Source organism: Heteronotia binoei, chromosome 6 (assembly GCF_032191835.1).
Source record: "Heteronotia binoei isolate CCM8104 ecotype False Entrance Well chromosome 6, APGP_CSIRO_Hbin_v1, whole genome shotgun sequence".
Taxonomy (NCBI): domain Eukaryota; kingdom Metazoa; phylum Chordata; class Lepidosauria; order Squamata; family Gekkonidae; genus Heteronotia; species Heteronotia binoei.
Window position 1 is genome coordinate 88,725,354 of NC_083228.1, and position 19,820 is coordinate 88,745,173.

The 19,820-nt window shown below is 39.1% G+C and overlaps 1 protein-coding gene across 2 annotated transcripts in view; it reads left to right on the forward strand.

The window, feature by feature from the left end:
• Nucleotides 1–19,209, forward strand: part of UBXN7 (UBX domain protein 7) — a 30,721-nt gene extending 11,512 nt beyond the window's left edge. For both annotated transcript variants that reach the window (XM_060242124.1, XM_060242125.1), the window contains 7 exons: nucleotides 1,847–1,959; nucleotides 6,557–6,703; nucleotides 7,074–7,164; nucleotides 9,341–9,468; nucleotides 9,705–10,095; nucleotides 11,873–11,952; nucleotides 15,324–19,209. In XM_060242124.1, the coding sequence (XP_060098107.1) occupies nucleotides 1,847–1,959; nucleotides 6,557–6,703; nucleotides 7,074–7,164; nucleotides 9,341–9,468; nucleotides 9,705–10,095; nucleotides 11,873–11,952; nucleotides 15,324–15,485 (1,112 nt within the window). In that variant the 3' untranslated portion in view covers nucleotides 15,486–19,209. The remainder of the gene's footprint in view (nucleotides 1–1,846; nucleotides 1,960–6,556; nucleotides 6,704–7,073; nucleotides 7,165–9,340; nucleotides 9,469–9,704; nucleotides 10,096–11,872; nucleotides 11,953–15,323) is intronic.
• Nucleotides 19,210–19,820: the final 611 nt, after the last annotated feature.

The following is a 19,820-nucleotide window of genomic DNA, read 5'->3' on the forward strand; positions in this document are numbered from 1 at the left end:
AAGTTGAATTCCTGTATGTCGGGAGTCCTTTTCAAGTTTTGTACCTATGTAGCTGCATTTATTGCTTATTGTTTTATTGGGTTTCGTACCCTTCATGACTGTTATTTACATTAATACATTGATTTAATCCTTTTAGTAATTTGGTCACTATAACCTTTGGGTTGTGTTACATATTTAGTCTAGGAGTGACCTCTGTTTTCTCTGCCTCCTAGGAGTGAATTATAGCAACAGTATTCTTTGTTCCACCTTAATGATCCAGGGAGACACCTGTGTTTCAGAGGAGTTCTGTCAGTTATAGCAATCTTCTCTTCTATACCTGATAAATTAAAATAGTTGTAGGGTATAGTCCAAAGGCAGATAGGCATATGTGTTTATTTATTTGATCAGAAGCTGCTCCCATAGAACTTTCAAACTGCCCTTTCAATTTCTCTAGAATTCAAAAAGTGGTCTGGTGTTATGGCAACAGAACAGTTAGGGTAAGATCTATAGAGGAATTTTCTATGCAAAACTCAATAACCAAGACCTTGGTATAGTTCAGTCCTAGTGGCAACTCATGGGCCAAGCTTCTGCACTTTTGCCAGCCAACCATGTGACCAAATAATTCGTCATTTCTATGTTCGTGGAAAAGTTTGCTGTTATATCTATGCCATCAGACAGCAAGCCATGTTTTTGGTAACCTGATTTGAAGGAAAAACAGAAACCATAGTTTGCTAGCATAGATGTAACATCAAACTGGTTTGCTACAGAAGAAATCATTTATCTCTCTGTGGGCAAGGGGAGCAAGATTTGCATGAGAGACCCTGAATGCTCTTTCAAGGCTCAGCTCATTCATTTAGCAGCCAACCATATTTTGCTGTTTCATCTAAATCGTCCAAATAATACTTGAACAGGTGTTTTAAAAAGCAGAGTTGGTTGGTCAGAGCACTGGCTTTTCCTTATGCCATGCTTAATTCAGAAAGCAATAATAATTTTTTAGTATTGCATACTTTCAATGTTCAGATTATGTCATCTACATTATCTTATTGCCATCCATAGCACAATAGGTCTGTGAGGTAAGCCAGCATTATCCCCATCAATGTTTGTGTGTGCGTGTGTGTAGTCTCTATCGAGGAAATACATTTTCTTCAATCTGAAATTCTTTGCAAACTGAAATGTTACATATTAAAAACAAGCATGCTGCTCCCATATTAAGGTTGTTGGAAATTTAAAAATATACTTGACTAGTAGGCCAAGAACTGTATTTCTGTAATAAATTCTAAACTTGTGTAGCAGAGCTCTTTTTATTGAGAAATTCCTTTAAATATATTACTGACTGCCACTAAGCAGAAAGATACCTTAGGATAATAATAATAACAATAATGTAATTATTATTTCAATTTACTGAATCAAGTTACTGAATTTCTTCTGCATGGCGACAGCTAGTTGCATTTATATTTATACTGGGCAATGTACAACAGGTAAGAACAGTATATGAGTTAAAAACAGTTCAATAATACATTAAAACAATAAAATTTCAAAAGCCCCAATGGCATCTTGGTAATTATGTTCTTTGTCCAGGTTACTGGAGCATACGGGGGTGGGGGGGAGGAAATATGCAGTGCTGAAATGACCGTATCCCATTATTTTGGCTGCATATTACTAACTACATATTACTGACTGGCTGCATATTACTGACAAGGTCTTGTATTTTTTTTCGCTTTCCCCCCTCTCTTTCTCAAGTTTGCATGTTTAAAAAAGACAGGCTAGAGCCTGTTTAACAAATAAAAGTTTTATTTATAACTAGCCACGACAACTGGTCTTTTCAATGTTTTGTCTAACTTGTTTTTTTCCTTCTGGGGCTCTACAGTTCGGCAGGAGCAGGAGTTGAGGAATGGAGGAGCAATAGACAAGAAACTAACAACCCTTGCAGATCTCTTCAGGCCTCCCATTGATCTGATGCATAAAGGAAGCTTTGAAACAGTAGGTTGCTAGACTTCAGGATTGTTACTTGTGTGGTGGCTGCAGTATAGGGTGTATGGGTCTTTGTAAATTGACTTGTATTGTTAAAGAGTTTGCTTCTGCATGGTGACAGCTAGTTGCATTTATATTTGCTTTGACAAAGAGAACTAATCCTCTTTAGCAGTTAGAGGTCAATGTTGAGGAAGTACAGTTATATTGGTGGTCCTCTGCCCACCTTTTTTCTTTTTATTCACCTAGGTGTTAAGAGGTATCAGTAGAGATATATGCTAGGGTGTAAGAATGAATTGCATTCAAACATCCTAGTTTCATTGAAAGGTAGACTCTGTACATAAGGAGCATAATGCTCTTTATGGAATGAAAAATTACTTTTAACAAGGGCTTTGATGCATTTCAAGTTTTAGTCAGGAGGAGGGGTGTAATTTAGTGGCTGAGGACATATGGGGCATGCTCCATGGTTGATTCCTTGGCTTGAAAAGAACTTTGGGTGGCAAAGAGGACATCAGTCTGAAACCTTGCAAAACTGCTAAATTGGTCAGGCTCATTATATGGCTGCTCTTTGCAGCATTGTCTTTTCAACCTAATTTATTTCTAAGTAAGTGTGGTTAGGATTGATGTCCTTGGACAAAAGAGAATTTTTGGTTACTTCACTATCCTGTTTGGGTGAGGCAGAAATTAAACATCTGTTTTTTGAAAAAATAAATGGGTTTTAATATAGAAGAGAGATATTTGTTAGCATAAATATATGTTAAATTTGCGTGCAACTTCAATAATTTCTGACTGATCTTCTGACTGATCTTCATTCATTTTTGTACGTGAAACTGCATACATGGAAACTTGATCTTTTTTTTTTACTGATGTAAATATTAGTAAATATTGAACATGTGGAATAAATTGAAGGGTAAATGTCTGGGGTTTGTCTGTAAATTTCAAGAAAATTTGTCTTGGGTCCTACATAGAATTTCTGCAGGCACAAGTTTGTATGTGGGTTTTCTATCCCACACAGACCTTTTATATCCCTGATCTCCTGGGGGTCTCCCAACCCCTGTGCATTCTATGGGGTGTTTTGGGTTGGTGAGGGGGGCGGGTGGCGTCAGCAAACATCATCCCTTCCTTAGATGTGTAGAAATCCTAGGTGAGATCAAAGCCCTTACCAATATGGCATAAAGGAAAAAGAAGTCAGTCTTTTATGGTCAGCCTCTTCAAGAGTTAAAGGCTGTGCAACATCCATCTTATATGTAAACCATATCAGGCTCACTTTTTTGTATCTTTCATTCTGTTCTGATATATCACTGAAACTGGTATAACATAAGAGAGCCCTGGTGGATCAGATCAGTGGTATTTCTAGTCCAACATCTTATTTTATACGTTGACCAACTAGTTGCCTTGGTAAGATTGGAGAGGGGGGGACAAACACGGCATAGAGGCCAGGACCTTCCCTTGATGTTGTCTCCTAGTACTGACATGCAGCGATTTGATGCCTCTGAATATGGAAATTTTTATTGACTGTGGCTAGTAGCCACTGATGGAGCTATCTGTGGATCTTTCTAATCCGTTATGAAATTCAAGTTTCACCTGCCCTTGTGTTCTTGGAACTTTCCTAGACATAGAGGACTATTTGTCTAGAAGGTCCTTTTTGGTCTACAGTGTAAGACTACTTCTGACTGATCTTCATTCATTTTTGTACGTGAAACTGCATACATGGAAACTTGATCTTTTTTTTTTACTGATGTAAATATTAGTCAAAAAACTCCAGATCTTCTTAAACCTCTTTCAGTATACCTATTCATGTATTAGCAGTGTTGTGGTTTTCCTTTTATACAATAGAAGCTCTATGACACATTGATCTTGAGCAGTGAATAGTTGTTGTTAATAACTTCTCACCCAATAGACAAAAGGAATAATTTTTTTTTTGCAATTGCTGGAGTCAGCAAGTAAATGGATCCCTGTCAGCAAGTAAATAGAAAACTAGGTCATTGGAATATATGTCAGAATGAGCTTGCAAACACCATGGACATATAATGCCTCCTGAGATTAGCATATAGAAGTCCAGAAGGCTATGTGTTGTTGTGTTGATTTTACCTAAGGGGTAAGGGCATATTCGTTCTGAATAAATGCATGAACCCTACCCTTCATAACTGCCAAAGACTGAGCATTTAGTCTGGCCAGAATGAACACCTTTAACAGGCTTTGGGAAGACAACAGAAAGGTGTAGGAGGGAAGAGATTTTGGAGCTGGGATACCAAAATATTGGGATGACCAGGTGTGGCATGCTCTAAAGGCAAATGCTATGTGAAAGCCCAGGGCCTGGATAGTGTGCAGGTTAACATTGAGAGCCAACAGTTTCTCAAAAAGACATTGACCTACCTGTAAGAGTCTTCTTTCAGGAGTGCCAGGTAGCCCTTGTTGCTCAAGTATGACTTGATGAACAGTCTAAACGCTTGTAACCAAGCCTTTCCTTCAAGTGAAGGTTTGCCCAGTTCTGAATGGAGAGCCACACTGTCCACACAATGAGGAATGTTTAATAATTTTTGCAGAAAATATAAAAGAAAATTGTCAATATTTTCATATACTGAGACAATCCTTATGGCTACTACAAGAAAAATAATAGTAGTGACTTTTAAATTAAAGTCTTTATCAGGAACTGGAACATAGTTTCCACCTCCATTTCAGAAGTTTAATAATCTGTCGGCACAGGTTTTTGCTTTTCTCCTTAGTAGTTATTGATGTGGCCCCTGTTTTAGATTGATGCAAAAAGGATAACCAAATATGACAACTCCTTCACTTGCTGGATTTCTTCCCCATTCAGAATCCATCTGTGAACACTGAAGGATTCCCCTCTCTCTCTCTCTCTCTCTCTGAGAAAATAGAGATACTGCATAATTTGTGAATTAGCCATCTAATGAAGTTAGAGTAAATGTACCTATGCCCTATAACTTGTAGTTGAACTGGTGCATAACTTATTGGAAGTATAGTGTATATTTAAATTTTAATCAAAGCTGTAAATTAGCCGAAGGTATCTCCGTTTTTCTACAACCCTTTATCAAAGAAATTGGATATTTTGCTTTCATGGTACATTATCTGCATTTTGCATTGCAACATCCTTTGCATAGTTAGTTTTATTACTATGTTTTCATATTGTAATACTAAATTTAAAATGGTTTTAAAGCCCACTCAACACAGATGAATGATAGATTCAAGAAAAAACTGCAGGACTAAGGAATAACGAATCAGTAACAAAATTTCCGTACAGAGACAGTTTTCTTTGGCCAGCCCCCTGGAGTGCTGTTCTAACGAAGATGCCTTAGTATCAAATAATAGCAACTTGGAATAAAAATTCCATGAATGTTCCATTTAATTTAGGAGGATAAGCTAGAAAAGCCTATCATGCTATCCCTCTAAAAGTTATATTGTTTCTTCCTGGAGGAAAAGTAAACCAGAGTGAATTGTAGCCAAAATCCCAGTTCAGTCTTTATTGTTGTACACAGTTTCATGTGGCCCAGCCACACACACTAAAGTTTTCCTTTTCACTCATAGCAAAACAAAAATTACAGGATTGGAATTTTAAGTGAATCAAGCATTTAAAATTGAAAACTAGATACTATATATTTTAAAAAGAATTATGTGTTAAACAAATTCTATTAAAGAGTTAGCTGTCCTTAATATTACTCTTTTCTAATAGAGGTGAGTGCTTTTTACTTCCGTTCAGTGGCCCATTCATTAACCAGTACCTCAGAACTTCACTTTTAAAAAGTGAAACTATTTTTCAAAGGAGTAGAACCAGCACGAGTACTCCATAAGTGCAAACTCATTAGCAAAGCTTCTTTCAAGAAAGTCCGTTCACTCTTTCCTATTTATTCAGGAAATATGAACTTAACGGATTTTTGATATAGCACTCTTTTTTTCAACAGGTATGACAATTCAGCGATCAGGATTACATTCTTGATCAATCTCCTACATTAACTTGCAACCAACCAATCAGGCAATGCCAGCAGTGACTCAAACCAGTAAGATCTCTTCCTGCAACTTCAAACCTTCCCACTTCCCCCACTTGCAGTCTGAAAGGTCATCAAAAATGGCCTTAGTTTTCCAATGACATCAAAATGTAGTATGTAAGAATGGACAAAACTAGAGAGAATGAATAGTAAAACAAGAAAATACAAGTTTATCAATAATGCTCACCTTATTTACAGAGAGAGAATTCACCACAGCTTTGCTCATGAATCAGCAGGTCTCTCTTTCAGCCAGATTAATTTGACTCATTCATTGTTTTTCTTAAAACTGAATGTTTTACTCAGAAGAAGTTTTTCCGCCTACCTGGGGGGAAAAAAGCTTCCCCACCCCTACTCTTGTGATAGGCATGTTAACACCCACCAGTCCAAGATTACCAAAGTGGTCCTTATTATGACAAGTAGATCTGCAGAGTTCTCTACCCCTGCATGCTGCTTGTCAGTGCAAACTTTTGCTAGTACTGACTGTACCTTCCAGTATGAAGAGGTTGTAGTGAAGCCTGGTACAAAAAGTAAAAACAGTCATTGCTGGCATTGTTTCTGCTAGATTTTCATTTTTGATGGATGTTCCTTATGTTCTCTGTCTCCAGGCCAAGGAGTGTGGTCAGATGCAGAACAAGTGGCTCATGATTAACATACAGAATGTGCAGGATTTTGCCTGTCAGTGTCTCAATCGTGATGTTTGGAGCAACGAGGCTGTGAAAAACATTATCCGGGATCACTTCATTTTTTGGCAGGTAGGTAAGCTTTTTATCTGAGTGATTGAAAGTTTAGCAATCAAGTCAGTACTTGCGGGGGGGGGGGGGAGGGAAAGATTAGCAATCAAGTCAGTACTTTGGGGGGGAGTCAAATACCAACACCACCCAGTAATATTTGAGGGAATAAGGGAAAGTGATGAGGAAATAACTATGTGAAACAAGGCTGTGACTCCTACAGTACAGTCCTAAGCGGAATCACATCCTTCCAAGCCACTTGACTTCAGTTGACTTAGAAGGCTGTACCTCTGCTTAGGATTTTACTACTAGTCAAGTTATACTATCAAAAGTCAAAGTCCCTTTAATACTGGACTTTTCTCAAGTATTACTGTTTGTTTTTGCTACCCTGTAGGTATATCATGACAGTGAGGAAGGACAAAGATATATACAGTTCTACAAACTGACAGACTTCCCTTATGTCTCTATCCTGGATCCTAGGACAGGTAAGAGGACAAGCAATCACTTGGGAAATATCTGTAGCTAAATTGGAAGAGTACCTGAATCCTTAGCTTTGCTTTCATTCAGTGAGGGATTCCAGTCCATCTTGAGAATGCTTTGCTCATAGTTCAACAACATCCTTTTATTTTTTGCTGTAACTAACGGAAGGCTCCACGTTCACGAGCAGTGTTTTTTTGCATACCAAGAGCTAGATGCAAAGGAGGGTTGCTGCTATGATGCCCTGCTCAGGAGTTTTCCAGGGGTGACTGACTGGCTGATTGTTGAATGCCAGATTAGATGGACCATGAGTCTGATTTGTAAATCATTCAGTTGCCATTCAGTAGTTGGAATGAAGGAGTGAAGTATCTCTTCATTTTCTGCAGTTTGCAAAGGCAACAGTTGTTTCACATTGCCAGGTATATTCTGACTTTTAAAAACAATACCTGTGAGAAGGTCATGTTAGAATGACACAAGTGAGGTACACTTCCAATATCCTGTAACAGAATGAAAGCTCTGTAAGAGGGAAACTTGTGTGCACAGGAGCCCCCAGCTTTCGTTTTTGTTTCCTAGCAAGCTGTTATATTTGAACCCTATTAGCCTCTGCCCTCTCCCATGCACTCTGTGAATGTTAGGGAACTTCTGGAACAGAGCTGAGCATTTCTCATGGGCTTCTGCAGATGACCTAAGTAGCAAAAGAGTCTCTTTTTGCCTTTTGCAAAGTCCATACAAAATGAAGTGAGAGCCAACTCTACCCTCTGAATTCTGTGTTGTGCTCAAAGGACTTGTAAAAGCATGGTCTTATTTCAGCTCATGCAGGTGTGGGGCAGGGGTCTTAAACAACCCCTACAATTTCCATCTGAGGAAAGGAAATTGCTCATTCATCCTTCTCTTTCATGGGGGTGAAATCCTAGCACTCTGCAGGGCAGTGGTGAAGAATCCTTAGCCACCAAGCTCCGGAAATCCCCACATGCCCCCTATCTGTCATCCCCCCTCCCATCCTCATCTAGAATCCCAAGACATCTCCAGGACTCACAGGACTGGGGAGAGCATCCTTGTTGCTTGACCAGTGTTCTCTGCCTTATGTCAGGCTTCCACATGGGATCATACTTTGGCTGTTGAAACAACCAAGAACTCATCTCTTGTGGAGATTCAAGTTCTACTGCTGTTCTTTTGCAAGCTGCCAGTGCAGTCTGACAGATCCATCCTTAGTGGTAGTGGAGCTTCCACTGCATAACAGGACTTTGAAGAAGGCAAGAAGCAAGTTTAACTGCTTCCCTTTTCTCAGTGCCTCCATAGGCATTCAAGAAGTAGGAACAGCGGAGAGAACTTTTATCACTGCCTCCCTTCTCCAAAGCCTTATAACTGACTCCACCCATCCCCTAGTGTGTCCAAAGACTCTTGAGAAGGATAGGTCTTATCTCCTTTCTTGCTATCTTTTATGGAAGGTGTAATGCTTTGTATTTGCTTTATTCTGCTTACACAGAGTGATTAAAATATGGAATTCACTGCCAGAGAATGTAGTAATGCCACAGGAATAAACAGCTTTAGAAGAGGATTAAATAGATTCATGGAAGATAAGGTTATCAATGTCTACTTGCCATGGTGACTGAGGGGAACTTCCCCTCTGAATCACAGAGCCAGGAGGCAACATCAGGGGAATGCCTTGGCCTCTATTTATTTATTTATTTATTCAATTTGTATCTCGCCCTCCCCACCAAAAGCAGGCTCTGGGCGGCTCACATTAAAAGGACACAAGACCAATATTATTAGACAAAAGATAAAAATACAAGTACATTATAATTAAAACATATAAAACAAATAAAACAATGGTAGGTGCTATTAGATCAAATATATTGATGTCTTAAAGATGGCAAATACTACCAACTCCATCAATGTTTAAATTTTATTATTCAAGTATTTCTGCTGGATGTCGTATAAGAAAAAGATCCCCAGTCACAATATGATGTTTGAGGATTAGTTTCTGCCTTCCTGTTGCTTCCTTCTATGCCTTGTTGTTGGCTCCCCAGAGGAAGTTGTTGGCTGCTGTGTGAGATAGGATGCTGGACTGAACGGACCATTGGTCTGACCCAGCATTGGTCTGATTATGTTCTTATTCTCTTTGCTGCATTGATAGAGGCTCCTGTTGCTGAAGCAGGGTTTCTTACTGCTTTTTTCAAACAGGGCAGAAACTAGTAGAGTGGCGCCAGTTAGATGTAACTTCCTTTTTGGACCAAGTGACTGGGTTCCTTGGGGAGCATGGACAACTGGATGGGCATTCCACCAGCCCTCCCCAGAAACGCACACGTTCTGTAAGTATAAGGTCTTTCGAAGAACTGTATTAATGCATTTGTGTTGGTATTGTCAGCTGATGTGGAATCTGTATATAACAGTATGCTGATGTTATCCAGGATAACATTCAAAAAGTAAGTTACACGGGAAGCAAAACATGTTTGACAACCTCAGGTTTTGTAAGCTTTGAGCATACTAGTTGAAATAATTAGCTGATACTTTTCTCTCCCATTTGCTTTATGGTTGCATTGAGTAGGAGAGCCTCATTGATGCAAGTGAGGACAGCCAGCTGGAAGCTGCCATCAGAGCCTCTCTACAGGAGACACATTTTGAATCTGCTCAAGTCAAGCAGGACAGCAGATCTGATGAGGAGTCTGAGTCTGAGCTTTTCTCTGGAAGTGAGGAGTTTATTTCAGTTTGTGGCTCTGATGATGATGAACCAGACAACATTGCCAAGTCTAGGAAGTCTCCACACAAGGACTTGGGGTGTAGGAAAGAGGACATCAGAAGAACTCAGCCTGAGCCTACAGCAAGGACTGAACCCGAGATAGTAACAAACCATCGAGGACTGTCTTACATAGATTCAGCGGTGCTAGAAGAATCTGCAGTTAAGCCAGAAGCTACAGTAAAGGAGCTGAGCATGAATGGTAAACACACAGTTTTAAATGTACTCTGTTGTTGAAGTTATCCAGACACATAGTAACATAAATCTGGTTGGGTTTTCTGTATATCTTACAACACAGCTGTGGTCCTGCTGGAATACTGTTTTAGCCAGAGTATACCATAAAGTAGACTGGAGATGAATGAGTTGTGGAGTCAGAGATGAACTAGATGCATTATAGGACTATGTCTAGGCAGATCTTGATGGAGGCAGACAGATTTTTAAAAACAGCATGGAGAGGACAGTAAGCGCTGCTAAATGTTGCATATTTTAAAAGTGCATCCCCTTAGAATAGTGCAGTTACATATTATTAACTATATTATTATTAACTATATATTACAAAATATGGCTGGAACTGTTACCACTTAAAAATCCTAAAAAGGGAAGGTGCGTAGTGAAGAGCCACAAAAAAGTGAGGAATGTTGATTATTGTAGGAGCAATTTCCATGGTCACTAAAGAGTCCTATAAATAAGGCTTATTATTATCCTCTTATTGCAGATAGAAAAGGGAATTGAAGTTGGGGTGTAAAGTGGCTTGCCTTTCGTCATCATGTGAGTTTGTGGTCAAGACAAAATTTGAACTGTCAGCCTTGTAGATCACATCTCATTGTATTAGCCATTTCACTACACCAACCCCTCTCCTTCTTTGGAGGTTTTTAAACGGAGACTAGATGACCATCTGACAACAATGCTGATTCTGTGAACTTAGTATTGTATTGTTTAGTATTTGAAAGATGCTTTCGAATAATTTAAGTTCGTAGTAAAAATTTGTGTACTATTGGAGGCTGGTCTTTTTCCCTGCTCTGTTATCTTCGTTGTTGGTTGCAGATTCTGTGAATTTAGGCAGATTATGAAAGGGAGGACAAGAAGGGTTGCATCAGTGTTCTCATGGCCCTTTCTTACATGCCCAGGGAAATGGGGTCAGGAAACAATTTTTCTCCAAGCCAGTTTGGCCAGGGATCTTGGGGGGGGGGGGGTTGCCATCTTCTGGGCATGGAACAGGGGTCACTAGGTGTGTGTGTGGGGGGGGCTAATTGTGAATTTCCTGCATTGTGCAGGGGGTTGGACTAGATGACCCTGGAGGTTCCTTCCAACTCTATGGTTCTTAGTAAGGTGTGAAATATTAGAAGCCTGTCAGGAAGAGAGGGCAGTGGAATATAGTAGGAGTTCAGAGATGGTGAGTTCAGAGAACCAGAGTACTGAGGACTTTTAATATATAAAGCCTTAATTCAAATGTCATATAAAAGATGGAGAGCTAGATTAGCAGTGTGACCAAAGATATGAAGATAATTGGTGAAGCACAATTCTAAACAAAAAAGTTGGGGGAGAAGAGGATGGGCTGATCAGAAAGCAACATATTTTAAAATATCTAAGTAAGGAACTACTCCGGAAGTTTAGAACAAAAATGGACCAGTAGTTAGAGAAGTGAGACTATGAGAAGGTGCTTAAGAAACAGGAAAGAAAGCTCTGTGTTGATGAGATTGGAATAAAATAGAACATGACTGCTGTTTGTTAGAAGACTAATATTTGGCTAAAACACTGAATCCCTCTGTTACAGGGTTTGTCTTGTGGAGGTGAAAGAATGGTCATGAAAGCATAGAATGCCTAGCTTACAGTGCTGCAAACAGAACAACAAAGATTTCGATGGGTCACCTATAGAAATATAATCTCTGGTTCTGTGCTTTTGAATGCCAACTTTTAAAAAAATAGAGTAACTGTTATATTAAGATGGTTCTGTTTAGCTTGTGACATTCTTCCTCTAGGACCAAAGGCACAACTAATGCTAAGGTATCCAGATGGGAAGAGGGAACAGATTTCACTGCCTGAACAAGCTAAGCTTCTGGTAAGTGGAAATGATGGAGTGGGAGTGGCAGTGCTGCTTTGATCTTAATACAGGATGTGTGCTCAGTTTAAACCAAGCTGAAAAAAATACCCGATAAATAAAAAGGTATAGGTAGTCTCCTGTTCAAGCACCAAGTCGTTACCGACCCATGAGGTGATGTCACAGCACGACGTTTTCTTGGCAGACTTTTTGTTATGGGGTGGTTTGTCTTTGGGTATTTTCTCAGCTGATCACTGGAGGGGGCTAGTTTAAGTTTATTAAATTTATACCCCACGCTCCCCGCCGAGGCAGGCTCAGGGCAGCTTACAACATTAGTCATAATAACAATAAAAGACTAACACATTGGTACCTAAAATCAATTAATTAATAAAACAATTTAAAACAGTTTAAAATCCCAGAAAGATTTGGGGCTGCCAGATAGCCACAGTTACAGGGCGTTTAAAGCAGGGGTATCTAACTTATTTGTTATAAGGCCTGGATTTGACATACGAGACCTTGTCAGACCAAGCCATGCATGTTATAAAATATAATGCCAAGTACTGAAGATATAAACTTTATAAAGGACACAGACAAACACAAAATATTTTTTTAAAAACTTAAAACATGCTTAAAAGATCAGCACTCTTGCAATATAGTGTTTATTTAATAGTCTCTGATAACTGACACCTCTTGCTCTGAATTATTGCATCAAAATTTGGAGACAATGTGCTGTCGTAATCTTGAGTATGTTGTTCAGGTGTGTATCTGTAAGTATCGCAGAGCTGCCTCTGATTTATTGACATTCATTACAGAAATCTCATGGTCAGTGCTTTGAGCCTAAGATCAGAGGAAAACATGAAAATGGCTGGGCATTGCAAGAACATGTGAAGGCACCGTGACACAGACTGAAAGCTATGTGTTTGCCTCCAAAACTGTAGTCTTTCCCAGAGAAATAACTACAATTCCTATGAGGCAGTGCAAGAATAGAGAGGCAGCAATGCATAGTGGTAGAATCAGCCTACAGTCTGGAAACTCTTAAGTTCAGAACCTTCAGCCTGCAAAGGAAATGTGCTGGGTGAACTTGGACTGGACACACAGTTAGCCTAATCCACCTCACTGGCTTGTTGTGATTCTTCATCTAAGTAGTTGACATTGCTTTCCTACTGAGAAAGACTGGATCATGAAGGCATGAATACAATGAAAAGGGGGAGGCAAACCCAGTTGCATCCAAGAAAGCCTTGGCATAATAAGTCAACAACACTCACTCATTCTCTCTCTCTTGATAAAAAGCTCATACCTTGAATAAAACTTGGTTGTCTTAAAGGTGCTTTCTTTGTATCCTTTTAAATACCTTTTTTTCTTCCTCCATTGGAAACAATGGAGGATGGGGGCATATTGTACTGGGGCCCATAGAATTGGACCCCCAATCCAGTCTTTTTGAAACTTGGGGGGAGGGGGTGTTTGGTTGTTGTTGTTTAGGAGCTGTGCTGCAAATTTGGTGTGCCTACCTTTAAAAAAAGCCCTCTTTTTTTTGTATCATCTTCTTGTTGGAAGATGATACAACAAGAAATCTCCAAAATTTTGGGCTATGATTTTAAGAAAATTGCAGAGACGTTTTTGCTTGGATTACAATTAGAAAAATTTCCAAAGGAAGACAGGACTCTAATTTGGTACCTGCTATCAGCTGCTAGGACACTATACGTGCAGCTTTGGAAGCAAGAAAAGATACCAGAGAAATGGGACTGGACCATGAAAGTTTTATCGTGGTGTGAAATGGACAAACTAACTAGAACACTAAGAGACTATGATTTAGAGATATTCAAAAGGGAGTGGAGGAAATTTAAAGGATATATGGAGGAAGAGTGGAAAGTAAAAAGATATTGGACAATTTTTTAGTAATAAGAATATATATATTGAATTTTGATCAGTTAGTAGTACCTTTAGTATTGAACTTGAATTTATAACCTCGGGGAAGTCATCATTGGAGGGAGGGGGGATAGAAATGTCATATGGGTTAATACTGAAATAGTGAAGAAATAATTAAGTTGTGTAACCATATGCTATCAATAAATTGTTAAAACATAAAAAAAGCCCTCCACCTAGAGCCCCAGATACCCCTAGATCGTTTCTCCGCTATAGCCTATGGGGACTATTGACTATAATGGCTCCCATAGGGTATAATGGAGCTGAAAAAAATAAAGCAGTCCTGAACATTTCCCTAATCACAATGCCATACTGATATTGGCATTCAAGAATATTAGGAAATATCAATATTTTTCAGGGGTAATATACCCAAACTGGAAAAATACCAGTGTTTTTACACACCCCTAGTCTGTAGTCACTGATGATTCCAATTTGTGAACATATGAACATATGAAGCTGCCTTATACTGAATCAGACCCTTGGTCCATCAAAGTCAGTATTGTCTTCTCAGACTGGCAGCGGCTCTCCAGGGTCTTAAGCTGAGGTTTTTCACACCTATTTGCCTGGACCCTTTTTTGGAGATGCCAGGGATTGATCCTGGGACCTTCTGCTTCCCAAGCAGATGCTCTACCACTGAGCCACCGTTCCTCCCCATTTGTGTTTGAAAATTTGTGTTTCAAGGATTTGATGCTCTCTGTTCAGAATATTTCACATGCAAGTAGTATTTTGGCTACCTCTTTATTAAGATAGAGGGTTGACTTCTAAGAGTGTGTGCAAAATCACTAGAAAATTTCTCTCAGATTTACTTGCTGATTTTGCATCCTGTCCCTTCCCAGACAAAACTGAACTGTTCATACTAGAAGCTGAATTTTTGCTTATTATTTACCATATTGCTGCCAGCAGACCTCTGCAGTTTCATAATATTCAACTATGGAATATTGAGAAACCTTGTGTTAGCATCCCACAGCAGCATTCTGTGTCTAGAGAGACGAGTTTGGAGCTTAAAACACTAAAATACATGAAAAAATGGAGAGTATAAAAATTAAGCACAAATTGACTTCATCCTTTAAAGTCTAATTTCATGGGAATCTGTTGCGTAGTCTTAGTTCACTGCCTTTGGTTTCTCTCAGCTTAGAAAAATACTGAATTTAAGACTCTGTGGTACCATCACATGTTTAGAAAATATGACATTTGCTGTACCGCTTGTTCCATGCAAGTCCCAGAATCCTGCCTCTTCTTCTTGTAATGACAAGAACAGGTGAGAAATCACTGGTGCTTGTGAACTACAGGGTATTCATTTATCCTCTTCTCTGCAGATGTATCCATGACAAGCCTGTCAGTTTTTCAACAGCTTACTGATGTTTCACACACTGATATTGTCTTCAGCAATGAACAAGTTGCCATCTCCTTATTTAAACAAAAATCCTGATGATCTTTAATTGAGACATTGGTCTTTGCTCTCTTTGCAGGCTCTCATCAAACATGTACAGTCAAAAGGATACCCCAATGAACGTTTTGAACTCCTCACCAACTTTCCACGGAGAAAACTTTCCCATCTGGACTATGACATTACATTACAAGAGGCTGGCCTTTGTCCTCAAGAGACTGTCTTTGTGCAGGAAAGGAATTAGCTCTTCTAGCCATCCATCATGTCCTCTTGCCTACAGTACTGTTCCCCAAGTACGCAGTTGGCTTCACGAGACTGTGGAGCTGAAATCAGGCAGTCATATGCCAACTTTTCTCCCTCCCTCCTTTATGCTACTCTTGACTAGTCAGTCATATGGAAGCAGCAGGATAGGTTTACTGGGCTTTGGTGCTGGGGGAAGTATGTCTGCTTCAGTGGCTTGTTGCCATTCCAGAATAGTAAGGGCTGTCCGTACGTCCAGCATGCTGGGGACAATGAGCAGCCAGTGCAAGAAATGTTTCATTCTCCCCTCAGAAAAACAAATCTATTTTCTTTAATATATTTTATTTTTCAAGAGGTCGTGAGCAGCCACTAAGGGGTTCTTTACATCACCATCTAAGCATGTGGTTGGCTGTGTGAAGGCAATGCAGTATGTGACTTTCAGCATGGCAAGCATGGCCTTTTTCCTGGGATGCCAATCTGTGCTGAAAGCTGAGCTCTGCAAGTGGATGCATTCCATCTGTTTTCCATGTGTTGAAGCCTCTACACACAGGCTTTTCAAGGCACAAGCATGTGTCCAGATGGTTGTTAAAGAGGCCCCAGGACTTGCCCACATGTGAAGAAAATGTACAGGGTTGCAGATCTGTTGCGCTTTGAGAGTCATAGCAAGCACAGTTCCAGGAAGGACATAAAATCAGCAACATTTGAACAGCTGTATGGATTGATTTGTATGTATTCACCTCTTTTTGTTATGGACGGAGTTATTTGCGTTAAAGGAAGGTTAATGTAGTCAATAGATCTAGCACAACCTAACCTTTGTCATCTAATCCTTCCTGCTTATTTAGAGTCATTAAAATTGCGGGACTTAGGGATCATCTACCTATAATTCACAATCAGTGGAATATGGCAAGTTACTCTGAATGTAAAACATTACACCTGTTTTGTCATAATTTAAAGCTGTATTGATTTACGGTGCTGGACTGGAATTCGATCAACAGAGTGAGTCGTAGCATATTTGTACAGGTGCCAGGTTCTTAGAGAAAGCAATGTATTCTGTTTTGCTTGGTTAACTTTGAAATACTCTCATTAACACTAACATCATAAGAGTGAGAAGGTTTTAGACTGTTCGCACCTGTGATTCTTAATTCCAGTTGTCCAAGCAGTTGTTTGATACACTCATTTTCTAATCAGCCAGGAGCACATCAGTCATTATAGGCGTGATGTGGGTCTCTTGGGTTTGCTTAACCCCCAGCAGTGCAAGCCACAGTAGGATGTGTTCATATTCTTAGCACACATTTTTCCCCATCTGTCGGAGCAGTGCTTGCATTTCATTGTAGAATGGAAACATTTAGCCCCTTCTTTCTCTTCTTTAATGTGAGGTGACTTTTACACCTGAGATGTTACTCCATGTGACTGCAGTTCTGGTGAAGAACGCACTTAAATTTTTGTTAAAAGCCAGAGCTGAGTTTATATTAAACTACAGAACTGGTAATATGTGGATCCACTTACTGATAGAGACGAATGAACATGCTGAGTAAGGAATCCAGCTTTTGTCATCTGCCTCAACACCTAGAGACTTCAGTTTTTGAAAACTGATGCTAGAATTTTTAAAAATGTATAGTTAAACAATGATAAAGGTCAATATCTTGATTAAAACCAAAATAGATTCTTAACAGTCAAGGAACTAACTATTCAGTAATCCAATATATTTATGTTTCTACCCCTTGTTTCAGTTGCTGCCACCTCTATCCTTTTCCTCAAGCTGCCTCCTACTCTTTACATAGGTTTTCTTCTCTTTGTCAATTGTCTCCCTTTGGACTCTCTCACCATCTTTAACTTTGTGTGTCTTTGTCTAGTCATCTGTCTGCCCAACAAATCTACTTCTGTTCAGAGTATCTGTGTGATTACAGTCCCAATCAACAACTGGACTGCAAGCATTCTGAGACCATTGTTCACTGCCCTTCAGTATTTGTAACATTTGTCAACATTCCATGCTATTATATCAGCTCAACAAGTTTGTGTTAAAGGCTTTACTGCCAAAGCACAATGGTTATAGATGGCATTTTCTATTACTACTATATTAATACCATAGCATGAGGGTGATTCAGTGTAATTCATTGATACCATTTGTCCTCAAGGAAGTGAAAACTGTATCTGTATTAACTAACAACTTTGAACACCTTCAGCATTGCCAACATGTTGTTGCATTTGCCTTGCTAGCATATTTCCATCTGCTTCATGCTGGCTTGAGTTTCTAGAAGATTTAATGCTGATGAGGAGATACTGATGCTGCTCTCTTAGTAATATTAATCAGAGGATGACATGCAGCTATGAAAAGATAATTGTTGGTTTATGCAGAACTTGCATTTATTCCAGCAAAAAAGTAGAGCCCTGTTCTCAGAATTCTTGCATTCAAATGGTCTCTTACAAACAGCGTTGACCAGATGCTTTGAAATGGGTCGGTTAAATGTCCCTTTCATACAGTTCAAGATGGTTGTTTCAATGTGTATGCATGTGGACAGTTTGACATTTTGCTTTATACAAGGTCTTCAAAGGTACACAAGTGAGTAGCATGATTAGGGTGATCAGTACTTCTGGATAGATTTATGATGCCTGGTAGAGAGGCGGGCCTGAGAAAGCCTTGCTTATTCCAAACAGTTCTGTGTAAAAGAAATCAGAATATATATATTTTTTGCAGGTTCAGGAAGCAATCAATGGTGGTCAAACACAGTGTCTTCTGGAGAAATGCTTTGGTTTGATCCTTTTAGTAATTATGAGGCAGTTCAGTTCAAATGGATAAGTTCTTCCCTTTTGTGATGTAGCAGTGCTGGTGGATAAGATTTTAATCATTAACATAAGCTTCACTATTTCTACTGTTGGTTTTGTTCTTTCTTAGAAACAGTTCACCATGGGATGTTGGATTGTTCCCCAAAAGGCTACATATTGTGGATCTTGACATTAATATTTCTGCAAAGTGCCTTGACAGCAGAAAAGCAGCATATTACTACTCAGATAATGTTAAAATTGACTGTTTTTGTGCAGTTGTTTCTGAGGAGGCATTCTTAACTAAGTGTGTAGATCCTGTGGGAGCCCTGTTTTTTTAAAAAAAAATTGTTGAATTTGTTTTGCCATTTTTGAAGCTTATGACTGGGACTATAAGCACTGTAGCTCCTTCCTCCCTTGTTCCTGCAATTTATCATTGTAGCCCCACCAAACAAATTATTCCTGACAAGTAGATTTTGGGAGGAGCCTTTAGTGCAATATGAGTATGACAAATGAACAAGAATTAAGACATGTCTGCTAGCAAAATAAATCCTCCCAAAGGTTCAAAACTTCTGCAGTAAAGGCAACCTCTGAAAGTTGAGGAAACAAGATGTTATCTAACATAAACTAGGACCATATGACTTGGATGTTATTGTAATCAAGAATATGGTACTTTTAGGATATTAAGTTGACTTTAAAGTTGAATTGTCTTCTTAAATTGATAAAGCTTTATAGCTTGAGCTGTACAAAACTGTGACTTGCTACATTTTCTGTAGAAGCTGTTTTCTTTGTAATTATGAGAATTCTAAGGTAGGTGGGAGAAGAGAAGATTTCATCTTGCTGTGATGGGAAGGACCAAATTCAAAGCAATCTCTATACATACAACTACTACATTTTTATAAATATGTGTAAATGTCCTTCCTATTGTAATATTTTGAGCCTGAAAATAAAGCAGACCTTTTCACTAATTCTTATTCTGTTGATTTTAGAAGCCAATGTATTCTCCTGGGATACAAAAGGAGAAATGTTTTCTGTAGGAGACTAAATTGCAAGCACTAGAGGCTTAGCTATATCACTCTCTGGCAACATTGGTAAAAGGAACATATGATATGAGAATATCATGTGATGTTCGCTGGGGGTCCTGAAAGTAGCAGCCAATGAAATGGAGCAAGAACAGGGAAACAGCACAATAAAGGTGATTTGTGGTTCTTTCACCAAATGTTACCTAGGGAGAAACATGGGTCAAATGCAGCCACAGATCCCAATATTCTGAGATTAAAGTGTGCGTGTTGGCTCTGTTAATGTTGTTTCTGTGGATGAAGGAGTCATTTTCCCCTACTAGTTCCCCCTACTAATAGCCATATCCCAGGGATTTGCAGAGACTTTGTGGATCATAGTTGGGGATTTAGTCTTGATACCTTCTTTTCTCCCATGTAACCTTCTGAATATCAGTCTTTATCATCCTTTTTTGCTTTGGAACATTCCAGCTGTGCTTCAACTGTATGTGCATAGAACTCTCACTGGCTCATTTCAGTACAATGAAGCCAGAGCTGCTGCAGTGAGCAAATCTGGAGTCTTT